At 38.1% G+C, this 12,967-nt stretch overlaps 1 protein-coding gene across 4 annotated transcripts in view; it reads left to right on the forward strand.

Annotated features, from left to right (window-relative positions):
- Positions 1 to 12,967, forward strand: part of FNBP1L (formin binding protein 1 like) — a 58,496-nt gene that overhangs the window by 34,394 nt on the left and 11,135 nt on the right. For all 4 annotated transcript variants that reach the window (XM_030496479.1, XM_030496481.1, XM_030496478.1 and 1 more), the window contains exons 3-9: positions 1,931 to 1,984; positions 4,763 to 4,910; positions 5,301 to 5,363; positions 6,940 to 7,044; positions 7,574 to 7,702; positions 9,759 to 9,905; positions 10,724 to 10,927. In XM_030496479.1, coding sequence (XP_030352339.1) covers positions 1,931 to 1,984; positions 4,763 to 4,910; positions 5,301 to 5,363; positions 6,940 to 7,044; positions 7,574 to 7,702; positions 9,759 to 9,905; positions 10,724 to 10,927 — 850 coding nt within the window. The remainder of the gene's footprint in view (positions 1 to 1,930; positions 1,985 to 4,762; positions 4,911 to 5,300; positions 5,364 to 6,939; positions 7,045 to 7,573; positions 7,703 to 9,758; positions 9,906 to 10,723; positions 10,928 to 12,967) is intronic.

Consider the following 12,967-nt stretch of genomic DNA (forward strand, 5'->3'; position numbering starts at 1 on the left):
CCTAAGGTAGATGATTAGACTAAGATGACTAATGAAACTGACTTTTAGTTGGAGAAAGGATTGTATAATATTTTGTCTTCCTAGAAATAATGAACAGTAGCATTATAAAATGAAACCACTTACAGAAATCAGCGTGCTAGTAAATCATCTCTAAGTGGTTTCTTCTCTCCTTTTTAACACCTCTGAAAATCTTCCCTTGAAAAGGCTCGTGTGTGCTTGCTCAGCTTACAGCATTGCACCCTTATGCATTTCACCTTGTGAAGAATAATAATAAGGTAAATTTTAGGAGTTTCCCATTTGTAAATAAGCACTGAGGAGCAAAGCAGAAATGTGAGGGAAAAGGAAATATGGGAATGTTACTTAGCAAAGAAGGCGATCCTTTATTTTTTCGTCCTTGGGTTTAGGCATTTTCCAATCAAAATGTCTGTGTTTAATCTCTACCAATTAGAATGTTACAATGGGCAGTGGATTCTCGTGATAGCAAGGAGAGTCTTCAGTGAGAAAGTTCTTAATTTGCAGATAGTTTTTAAAAAGTTATTTATTCTGTTTCTTAGTACATATTGATGTGAAAAGGACTTGACTATCTTATAATGGTGGTTCTTTCTGGTTGTGACTTCTAAGGGCATGAAGAGACACAAAGGGCCGAAGCTTGCTATTTCCACGCCCACTCCCTGCTCATATTTTGGTATATACTTCATGACTGAACACAGTGTTTTGAGAAAACCCCTGTGTCTCGTGCCTGGTTTTCTTTCGTACAAAACCAGATTCTTTATTTGTTGAAACATGACAAACCCTCACAGGGAAAGGAAAAGAACTGTAGTAGAGTTCTACTTGGAAATTTTCAGTTTCATGGAAAAACCTGACAGTTCTTAAAACTGCTAGAATAAAAAATGCTGCCAATTGAAGTTACAAACATCCAGCTCCTAAAAAGCTGGATTTCTTTTTCAAGACTGACAACATGCATCCTTTCGAATTTCAGGGATTTTAAAAGAGCTCATTCCTGTCAGAAAAGCAATATTGTAAGTCAGGGCAGAACGCTGTGCTAAAGAACCTGTGTACTCTGGATTTTAAAGCGAAGGTTGCTGTAGAGGAAGATAGGAATTCCAAAAATCACTGGACATTCCTCTTACCCCCCCGGTCTGTGAAATTGTGCGGCTGCTTTTCCTGCTCACAGGATTTGGGATATTAGTAACAGTCTCTTGCAGTTGTTTGTGTAAGCAGTGTGTGTCTCTGTTATTTATGCTTTAGGGTAGAGCAGGTGATGTGGTTTGTGTATTTCTTAAGGTGCTGTTTCTGCATTGTATGATAAGCAAATGAGTTCCTATGGGTGTTCTCGGGTGATGACACTGTGTAAAGTGCTAGTCCTGTGGATCATCTTCTGGAGATTTTCTTGTCTCTAATAACCTCGTGTTTTCAAATTATTCCTGAAAAGAGATGTTGCCTCTTCTTTGCTGGAAATAACCTACTTGAAGATGTGCAGATACTGTGGTTAAAACCTTTGTCCTCAATGTACGCTCAAAGCTTAATTGAGGCATGGAGTTTTGTGCTCACGGGAATAGCATACGGTGTGTGCTATCTGTATGTTACACAGTGATCATGTATTTGGTTTTTTCCTGTCTGCTACCTGCTTTTGTGTGTAAGAAAAGGATGTTAAATAAAGAACTCAGTATTTTATGTCTAGTCACTGTGCAATAGAGGTTCTGAAATAGTTATAAATGTATTGTTCTGGGTCAGTGATTTAAAGTGTTTACAATGCTAAATTTCTGCCTTTATTATCTCAAGGACCCTTGTAACCTGACAGAGGGAACAGATTTGTTCCTTGAAGTCATGGAAAATAAATGATCTGTTTGCGCAGTTTTCTGTGTGTTTGTGTGTGTGTCTTCTCAAAAGAGACTCTGAAACAGCATCTTTGGTTTGTTCTTCCTTACAGAAATCTGGTGAAGAAGTATTGCCCTAAACGTTCGCCCAAAGATGAGGAACCCAGGTAAAAATGGGCATTGCAAGGTCTATGCGTAAGAAACGAGGGTTCTCTGGTCTGTCACGGGGGTGGGGGGGGTTGTGTGGGGTTTTTGTGTGTGCGGGGGGGGGGGGTGTGTGTGGTTTTTGGGTTGTTGTTTTGTTTGTGGTTTGGTGGTTTGTTTTGTTTGTTTGTTTTGGGGTTTGGGTCCCCCCCGGGTTGGGGGGGGGGGACGGGGTTGGTGGGGGTTTTTTTTTCTGTTTGTCTTTTTTTTTTTTTTTTCTTTTTTCTCCTTCTTTTGGGGTGTGTTTGGTTTTGGTTTGTTTGGTTTAGGCTTTTTTTTCCTCTGTTTTGTTGTTTTTTGGTTGTGGGTCCGTTCCCCCCCCCCCCGGGTTGGTTGGGGTTTTTTTTGTTTGTTTTGGGTTTTTTTTCTTTTTGTTTCTTTTTGGCTTGTTTTTTTTCTTTTTTTTTTCTTCCTTTGTTTTTTCTTTTTTCTTTTTTCTTTTTTTTCTTTTTTTTTCTTCATTCTTTTTTCTTTTTATTATATTTTCTTCTTTTTTTTCTCTTTCAGGGTATATTGTGGGTTTTTGCTTTTTGTTCCTTTTGTTGGGTGTGGGGTTTTTTTGTGGTTTTTTGGGTTTTTTTGTGTCCCACCCCCCCCTCCCCCAGGGTGGTTTGGTTTTTGTTTAGTTTTTTGTTTTGGGTTTGTGTTTTGTTTTGTGGGGGTTTCTTTGGTCTTTTTTTTTTTTTTTCTGTTGTCATTTCATCTTTTTGTTTGCTTTTTGGGTTTTCCCCCCCCCCCCCCCGGGTGGTTGGTTGGTTTGTTTCATGGTGTGTTTTGGGTTTTTTTGTTTTGGTTTTTGGGGGGTTTTTGGGTTTGTTTGGTTCCCCCCCTTTTTTGTTTTTGTTTTGTTGGGGGTTTGTTTGTTTGTTTGTTTGTTTCAGTTGGGGGTTTTTTTTGTTTGCTTCAGGGTTTGGTTTTTTTGTTGTTTTGTTGTCTTGTTTGTTTGGTTTTTTATTTGGTTTTTTTCCCCAGGGGGGTGGGGGGCGCTTTTTGTGTGGGGTGTGGGGTTTTTTTTTTTTTGCCTTCTTTTTTTTTGTTTGTTTGTTTTTGTTGTTGTTGTTGTTGTGGTTTTGTTTTTGATTTTGGGGGTTTTTTTGGGGTTTTTTTTGGTGGGGTTTTTGGTTGGGGTTTTTGTTACTGTTTGTTTTTTGATTCGGGTTTGGTTTTTGTTTGCTTCAGGGTTTTTTTGTTTGTTTCGGGTTTCTTTTTTTGTTTCAGGGTTTTTTTTTGTTTTGTTTGTTTTATTGTTTGGGTGGGTTTTATTTTGTGGGTTTTTTTGGGGGGGGAGTTGTGGGTTTTCTTTTTTGTTTTTGTTTTTTAAGATAAAGTATTTAATTGACTGAGACAAAAAAAGACTCGCGCTTGGCTCCTTACAGCTCTGTTGTAATCCTTAAGCATGACCTGAAGTTACTTACGTTAGTATTTTAAAGTAGTGAACATGGCAGCTTGTACTTGCTCTGTTCCAAATGGATCTTAAGCTAGCTGGAGGTGTGAAAGCAGTAGTTCAGGGTGCTGTGGACAGTCTAGTGGTTTTTTAATAGAAAAGCAATTAAGTGTTTTTTTTCATACAAAAACAATGATGTGTCCTGAGGCTGTGTTTTTTGCTTAGTTTAGTAGAGTTTTTCAGTGCATTTGTATGTTGAGACGTGAGTGTACACAATATTGGCATGGTTTTGACCAGAGTCCCTAAACTGCTGGCTTGCTTGGACTCCAGAGACAAAATAAGTGAATGTCTGTTTGTGGAGGAGCAATTTGTGCTAAACTACTTTTGATTGATTGTCAGAGAGGTGCTTGTTTTGCTGTTCATGTCAGTAGCCTTTTTTTTTATTTATTTAGAAAATACACAATACTTTTTTTGTTCAGAGATGACTCTTCTGAAGTAAAGAAATGGGCACGTTTCAGGTTGCAGCCAGAGCACATGCTGTGCAGAGTGCCTGCGAATTCACACTTGGGTTTCCTCTTGCTCTTTTGACTATTTAAAGGTCCTGGACCACAGGGAATAGGATTTCTAGTGCTAGGGTGGCATTTGAATTCCCCAGAGCCAAGCCTATGGAGATGGCAGTACTCCACAGTTAAGAGAAAAAGATGTATATTTTAATGTGGTGCCTGTGTTTCTTTTTCTTTCTTCCCTTCCACACACACTTTCTACCCTTTGCCCCTCCTCTTCCTCCCCCCTTTTCAGTGCCAGCCATAGTGGCACCTTACCTCCAGCCAAGAGGTGGGCAGGCAAACAGGCAGCTGTCTCCAGAGCTGATAGCAAAGCTCGTTCTGTAGATCATCCATCGGGATGCATATGAGTGGTATGATTGGCATGTTCCACCCTCAAGACTACCAAGCACATCATCTCTGCCGCAAGTTCAGCCTCCAGGCCTAGGGACGTATGTATCCGTTCCCAGGCTCAGGCCTCTATGTTGGCAGCTTAGGAGATACCACTATACTACAGGGCTTTCCAGGTAGTATTCTTCTTCTTTCTTTTCCATCCACAATACCCCATACTCTTATAAAATGTGTTTGAAGAGACATTGCAACATATAGTACATGCTAGGCTCAACATAGGCTTTCCCAACTTGCATTTTTACTATAATTCAGTTACCATTAAGATAAGATTTATTGTAAAATATGTGTGGGGGTTTGTTTTAATTTATTTAATCAGGAGTACAGACTGTACTAAAAGAATTCCATTTAAACAAACTGTCTCACTGTTTGTATATGTGTGTTTGTGTGTGTGTGCTTTCCGTCAGGTTTACATCATGTATTGCGTTTTTTAACATCCTTAATGAGTTGAATGACTATGCAGGACAGCGAGAAGTAGTTGCAGAAGAAATGGGACACCGAGTGTATGGAGAACTGATGAGATACTCTCATGATCTAAAAACTGAGAGGAAAATGGTAATTTCTGTATTTTCAATTGATGATATCAGAATGAATATGTCTTTTATTGCATTAGTGTATTCGTTTACCCAAGTTAATGAAGTTGGCAATGAGTAGGTTTTGTAATTTATAAAACACATATTTAAAGCTACTCAGTATTTTTATGTACTGGTTTACTACAGTTATAAACTTAAAAATTAAGATCTTGAGAGACAGTGCTTATTAGTAATGTTTTTGCAGGTGTAATTTTCATTTGTGATACTGTTATTACATGATTAGTAATGTCTTCCAGAGAGTACTGCTAACTTGTGGGAGATACTGCACATCGCAGTGTGTCAACTAGAGCGGAGACTGATGGTAATACTACTAAAAAGATATGTAAAGTAAACTTATTTGTGGTATTTTTAGCATCTTCAGGAAGGGCGAAAGGCTCAGCAGTATTTGGACATGTGCTGGAAACAGATGGATAATGTGAGTTTGCGTTTTGTTGCATGTGGTTTTTTTCCTGTTGAAGTTAATAATACACAGTCTGTAAATGGACTGTTGTCATCTGTCTTGCTTAGGCTTTAATGTTTAGTTATGTTACTGAATGTCCAAATCAGACTTAGTAACATCCAAAATAATACAGTTCAATATATTTGTAGCTCCCTGTTTAAAAAAGATCTATAAACAGCTTCTGCTGCATATGTTTGAGTGAAGCCTTGGCTTTTATCCAGCCAAAAGGAATCTGGTTTTAGCATGGGTACAGATGACTTCGGTTGCTTCTCCACAGGCTACTTCTTGTTTAGAGAGCCATTAATAATGACAGCGTATTTATATGAAGATAAAACCTTACGTCACTGTATGGGCTTGTTACGTGAGGTCTAATCAAGAATATTGCTATTGACTGTCATACCCTCAGGAGGTAGAATTACTTTTTAACAGAGAAATACAGGAAGAGAATGTCTCTAGAACAGATTATAACCTCCTTTTTCTTGAGAGACGTTCTTTTAAAGATATGGAGATACAAAATTCAACCAAGTGTTTTCAAGATGCATTCTGATATTCTGCTGGTTCTGTGTCTTAGAAATTTCTTACATCTTTAATCCAGATTATTGTGAAGCAATACTGGAGAGGCGGATTTCTGTTTTGTTGTTGTAGACCCCGATAAGCAGTATCTTGCTTTAGTGTCATGCTAGAGTTTAATTTGTGGTCAGACAATCAGAATAGAAGCAGATGTGGTAGTTTTCCCCTCAAACAATCAGTTGTGTTGTGTGCAGTGTATTTACTTGAGTGCAAACTCAGTCTTCTAAATGCATACAGCCTTTAAGGGGCGCATTGACCTCCATTGCCTGACTTGTCCCTGAAGCAGGAGACAGCGCTCACAGAGGCTGTACTGCTGGTTTGTCTCTAGAGATACCAACTTCTCGAGCTGCGATAGTTTTTCCTACAGCAGTTGTCTTGACAACAGCCGGATATGTTGAACATCAAGTACCTTGAATACTGTTGTCTGTGCTGCTTGCAGCTACACCACTCGATGTGAATACTGATCATGATGAATATGCTTAGAACTTGTGATGTACATGAATCCTTCAGGCTACCTTAAAAGTAATTTAGTTGGATTTATTCAATTAAAATTGATCACTGCAGAAGGGAACTTGAAAATTTTACTCATACAAGCCCAGGTTTAAGAAGCTTTTTGCCACCTCCCTCCCTCTTCTCCCCCTTTATTCAGATTATTGAAGTCAGGCTGGAAAGTGGACTTGTCGAACTTGTCTGTTTATAATAATCTGTGGATCTTTCTAATAGATTATTTTGTATTTTGATATTTTATAGCATAATTATGCTTGTTTTCTTGCTGGTATTTCAAAGGAATTAAGTTTTAAAATAGAAAAGTTGAAAAGGTTTGAGACTTATTTGCTGTGAGAACAATGTATTTACTTAAAGGTACTTAGTGGATTTAAGATATTTATATGGAAGCTTTGATATTTAGAATTCAGAATTACTGTATAAAACCAAAAGGGGATGGATAGTGGCTGCTGAAGCAATCAATTTGTGGCTTTTGTAGAGCAAAAAGAAATTTGAGAGAGAATGCAGAGAGGCAGAGAAGGCACAGCAGAGCTACGAAAGACTGGACAACGACACCAATGCGACAAAAGCTGATGTTGAGAAGGTGAGAGTGGTGCTGTTTCTTTACTCTCTCTTTATTACAAAAATACTTTATTTGCCTGTTTATCATCAGAGCTGGAACAACATTCTTTGAGTATATAAAATTGTGTCTACAACATGCTTGCATATTATGTGCAAAATCAAAGTTCCAATAAAAAAGCACAGAGAGGGAGCATGTTTCATTAGTCTCAAGGTGAAGCTCCTGAGAGGATGTCATCATCTCAACACATAGCACAAGGCTTAGTGGTATTTGGGATCTTGCGATATGTATGTTCAGTCACTTCTGTGATTTTTAGGATACGCACTTAAGCAGCGTGGTTGAGGGAGCTAAAATAATCATTGCTATATATCATATGTAACAATTAGATCTGTGGACTGTCAGTATAGATGAAGTTTCACATTCTTTTTATTTCAATTATAAGGAAGTCAGTTTAGATGACTTGTGATGAGTGTTTTTGCATAGTTAGTAAAATAATGCTGTATGTAATTGAAAAACACAGGACGTGTTTGAACTGATAACACTTTCCTCCCAGGCTAAGCAACAGTTAAACCTGCGCACACATATGGCTGATGAAAACAAGAATGAATATGCTGCACAACTACAGAATTTTAATGGAGAACAGCACAAACACTACTACATTGTCATTCCTCAGATTTATAAGGTAAAGTAACAGAGAAAGTATGTCTGATCTTCCAAGGGAGAGGTAGATTTTAAAATTTAGAACTTTATTTGGGGGATTTTAGTGGATCGCTTTATCAAGAATCAGCAGAATCTTGATGCAACCTGTGTTTTATCATCAGACACTCCTTACAGTAATCATGCTAAGGCTTGTAATGAAAATAGTGCTGTATTTTCAATTGAAGGTCTTCTGTTTTATAGTCTCTTTTTTTTAAATATTGCTGAAGAGCTATGGCAAAATAAACATTTCAGGCATCAAGGTGAGAGCAAACATTTAAAGCAATCATTCTAATAAGATTTGATCATTATTTCTCTTGATATTTGTGTGTGTGTGTGTGAATGACTTGCCTCTGGCAGAGATGGAGGAAAGCATATAGGTAATGGTGACTCTGTGGTTTGATGTATTTCATGTGCAGGTATAAAATGGGTGGATCGGATGCAGAAGTACTCCCCCCGTCATTACTTCATCGATGCTACCAGCAATCCCCAGAGCTCTCTAAATAATAAAAATACCCTTAAAGCTCAAATTAGATCAGTACTTTGCACCTAAAAAGCGGGTTTCCTGAGGTGCTTTGTGTAACTACTAAGATTTTTATTTTTTTAAGATTCTTTCAAAGACAGACCTTGCAAAACTAGTTTAAAGTAAAGCAGTTGGGGACGTCAGGTGAGGGACAGTTCAGAGTGTGTTGGCGTTGACATTCAGCCATTTGGGAGAATACTGTGACAGCAGAAGCTGACTCAGAGACATAGAATGAGTAAAAGTAAAGTGAAAATACTGACTTTATTCGAAGCTGCACCAACTTAAGAGTGTTTCATATGTTCCAGAAGCACAAGGGAGTTCATAGTTTGAAAAACACTTACTAGAAAGTCTAGGAATCACAGGACAAAATGGTCTTGGCTTATGAAAGAATTTTCTAGTATTTGAACTGTTAGGCAGCACTGCAGTAGATCTAGCTTTAGCACACTGAGGGAGGAATTGCAGTCAGCTCCTGGGAGAAACAGTGTGATCATCTTCATCTGTAGCTTGGGCCAGAGTTATGTTTTATTGCCTTTACTTCTCCAGGGTTCAAATCCATTATCATTCTAAGATATTACTTAGGGCTTTTTAAACCTCCAGTACAAGCAGAAAGGCCTGGTCCTGCCTCCTCTTGGGACTACATCTTTATTACTTCCTTGCAGGTATTTGGTAACATTCTGTGAGGAAAACCCTGGGAGAGGGATTTAGCATGACTGGGTTGTTGCTTTGTTTTGGAGAGCTGAAATTGGATGCTTTTGGAGGCATCTGCCATTGCTAGAGCAGATACAGGAAAGATCCAACTTCGTATCCCATTTTTGATAACCTATTGATGTGTGTACTATTGCTTTTTGGGTTTTTTTTCCACCTTTAATTAGGTGAAAGGTCCAGGGCTTTTATTATGAGAAATACTCATAATACTATTTCTCTTCCATTTGTTCTTTTTTGTTTTGTTCCAGTAGACTTTTATTACAAATCTTAATGTGTATTTTATTTTGTTGCACACTTCTAAAGGAAATGGTTTGTAGTTCAAATCAAAGAGCATGTCTAAATCACACATAATATTTCTGATTTTTCCTGATTTTTCTATTTGTTAGTACATACTGGAAAGTATAAAAAAAAAAAAGCAAGATAGAGCTGTTTGTCACCATAGAGAATTTATTTGGGACTTGAATAAGAGAGTGAGGAGATGTAGAAACTGGTAACATTTCTTTACTGTAAATTTTTTTCATGAAACAAAAGGTCTGAACTAAATTGGTGGCTGCAGACACAGTACATGTTGTTTAACAAAGAATAAATCAGATAGTATCAAGACTTTGTAATTACTGTTCTGTGCATTTTAAGTCTGTGTCTGAAAGTACTTGTTTTAAAAATTAAGTTCTGTTTTGTTAAGCAAATAAAAACACTGGGAAGGCAGAGAAATTGTGTACTACACTGTGGTGACCACAGTGACTGCATACATCAGGACTGGGGGGGGTGGAATCTGCAAATAAAAGCTTTCTTTTATCTCACTTTGTGCTTGCAGCAACTTCAAGAAATGGATGAAAGAAGGACTATCAAACTCAGTGAATGCTACAAAGGCTTTGCTGACTCTGAGCGCAAGGTTATTCCGATTATCTCTAAATGTTTAGAAGGGATGATCCTTGCAGCCAAATCAGTTGATGAACACAGAGTAAGTAGAATTGAGCAACTTCCTAAATGTGCACGAGCAATCTAACTGATACAGAAACTGTGGAGAGGGAAAGGACGGACTTACCCTCTACGTTTATCTTTCTGTTGTCAAATATTTGTCTACTTTAAAAGTGTTGTGCCTTCAGTTTTAGCCCAAATGCTCACTTCCACTTTCTGTGTCTGTTCTCTTCCTGTGCTGTTACTTTCTTGTGATCTGAAGGTCTTTGACACTTTCTCACTGTATGTGATTTTGGACACATTATTTGATTATCCTGAAACATCCTGGAATACCAGCATGGTTGGTATTTTCTCCAGCATGTAGCATTCAACCATAAAAAAGGGTGTTCAATTAACAAAATAGCATTGTGTCCTGTTTGATTGCTGCTATTGGAACTTACTACTTCTTCCTTCTAATACAGGTTCTTCCCTATTGTATCTTACTATATTTAGTTTCTTAATGTTCTCTTCATTTCAGTGCTAATGTTGAAGGATTAGAAGGTGGAGTAGTAGTTTGGCCCTAAAGCATGTTCTGTTTTAAATTTGGGATAACCCTTGAGGTTTATCCTTGGGGGGAGTATCTGCTGGATCCTGAAGAGCAGGGTATGCTTTGATCTTACACTCATGGTAACACTACTGAGAAAAGGAACATACGTTATCTTTACTTGTTCTCTCCAGAAGCATGCATTCTGAGCTATCTCTCACCTTCCCATCTGTGCAGCTCTGCAATTAAAGGGAAACTTAATGTCTCCGTGTTTTTCTTTTCAGTTGTTGATGGGTTTGCTTGGTCTGTTTTTAAACTCCTCAATGTCCTGTGTTTAGGACTCTCAACTAGTGATAGACTGCTTCAAATCTGGTTTTGAACCTCCTGGAGATTTTCCATTTGAAGATTACAGTCAGAATATTTACAGAACTATCTCCGATGGAACCATCAGTACACCAAAGCAGGAAGGAATGAGAATTGATACAAAAACTACAGTGGGGAAATCGAAAGGAAAGCTGTGGCTATTTGGAAAGAAGCCAAAGGTAACAATTAAGAAATTATTATTGGAAAACTAAAATGTGAGGGTCTAGAGTGCGTGGAAGCAGCAACTTATCTATTTTTAAATAACCTTCCCCTTGCCTGCCACTGCCTCCTAAAATATGTGTAAGGAGATCTGAAGGTATGACTGGGGTTGGACACTTACCATGTTACAATCAAGTAGTCCCTGGGGGAAGCTGTCTAATTTTTCTCCTAGTAATTTGTGTCTGGGAATGTGTTTAATACTTATTTGGTAAAAGTGGCTTCCTCTTTCTGAAATGTTTATAAGATTCTGTTAAAGACCTTCTGTAATTGCATAGAAAAGGTGTTAATTGTGAATGTAAAAATGGGGGGGGGATGTGCTTTAAAACTGGGCAGACTTCAGATCTCTGTTGCACTACAGAAAGCAACCCCCTTCTAAATGTCATGTTTTGTAGATGTTTATATATAGGAGTGTCATACAGATTTTTATTATATCTGCTGCTAGCTTTGAAAACTTGAGGTTTGTCTGCAAAGACTAAAATGTATAGTACCTCATTGAGAAAACATACTGTTGAAGTTCTGTAGAACTTCTGTAGAACAGGTAGAAGTCCCAGAAAAAATATTGCTAGGGAGTAGGTAAAAATACTGCTACGCTCAGGAAAAAATGGAAAGCAGAGAGCTTATGCCTTTCTTGTATTCTGAGATTCAGTTAACACTTTCTGTGCCAGGTGCCTTCATGGAATAACAAAAGATTATCAATACATGCATTAGCTATATAAATTAATAATGAAGCATCTACATATTTAAATCTTATGCTAGGTCTCTATTTACTATTGGAGTGTATCAGTGAGTCATTTTAATGATTCCCACAAATTTCTATGAGGGTATTTTAATGCTCCAAGTCAGTTTCTGCCATTTATTTTAGGAAACTAGTCTTAGAGCTTGTTAGCGGTAGGACTTCCTTTCCACTTGATAGTATTCCAAGAAAGCAGATTTTCACTGGAAGGATATTGCCGATTCCTTATTCCCTCCTCAGTGTATCATGCAGCTGTGTCTTAAAGTGAAAACACTTTACTTTCCGTGCAGTTTAATTAACAACTGATAATGGCCTAAATGCATCAGTGCATTAGCATACTTACTGCATTTGGCTGCAGAACGGGTGAGATCAGTCTGTTCAGTGTGACAAGAAGACACCTCTCAGTTTTGGAGAGGGAAGCTATGGAAATACACATTAGTTTTCAGTCTGGACCTTGGCTTTTACTGTAGTTGTAAGAAATCCCCATGTCTGATGACAGCTGAAGAAAGCTGGCAGGGCTGTCCTTACTCTTTTTTTCTCCCCAGTTTATTCCCTTTGTATGTAGCATTCAGAGAGTCAGCCCTCATGTGTTCTGTATGGAATTACAGATGTACATGTGTTTATACATACGATATGCATCTCTTCCTTAAGGACCTGGAGGAAATGGAATATTCAGTCCCATTTTTTTTCTCACCTGTTTTTGGGGAGGATGGAGAAGTGCCTTACTAAACAGCAGCTGGGAGCAAAATACTGATCAGGAGATACATATTTAATTCCAGATACTAGTTAAAGGTTTTAAAATACATTCTCAAGCTAGCTAATTTAAAAATATGGGGTTTATTGCAGCTGGTGTAGCATGGTGGCCTTTGGGCCTTCATTTAGCTGGAACTATCGGTGGTCTTGACTTTGAGATATGTGTTTACCTGTTTTTGATGTTGTCAAAGACGTAAGTCTTTCAGAAAGGGAACAATTTGTGCATCAGAGGAAATAGAACAGAAAAATGGACCTGGGAAAAAGCAGAGGTATAAGAGACACAAAATGAGAGAAGCAGTCTGAAAAATGGGAGAGAAGAAAGTGGAGGAAGTCCTGGCCATGGTATCTGTTAAGAACTCCATGCAGCCATGTGTCAGTCCAGCTTGACTACAGAGATGGAGAAGACTTGCTGGAGTCATCTCCATAGAGGTACCTCATATTTCTATTTCAGCTCACCTGGTAGGGTCCATAGAAATGTAGGGAGAAACAGTGAGCAGGAACACACAGGCTTCCA

Source organism: Strigops habroptila, chromosome 8 (genome assembly GCF_004027225.2).
Source record: "Strigops habroptila isolate Jane chromosome 8, bStrHab1.2.pri, whole genome shotgun sequence".
Taxonomy (NCBI): Eukaryota; Metazoa; Chordata; class Aves; order Psittaciformes; family Psittacidae; genus Strigops; species Strigops habroptila.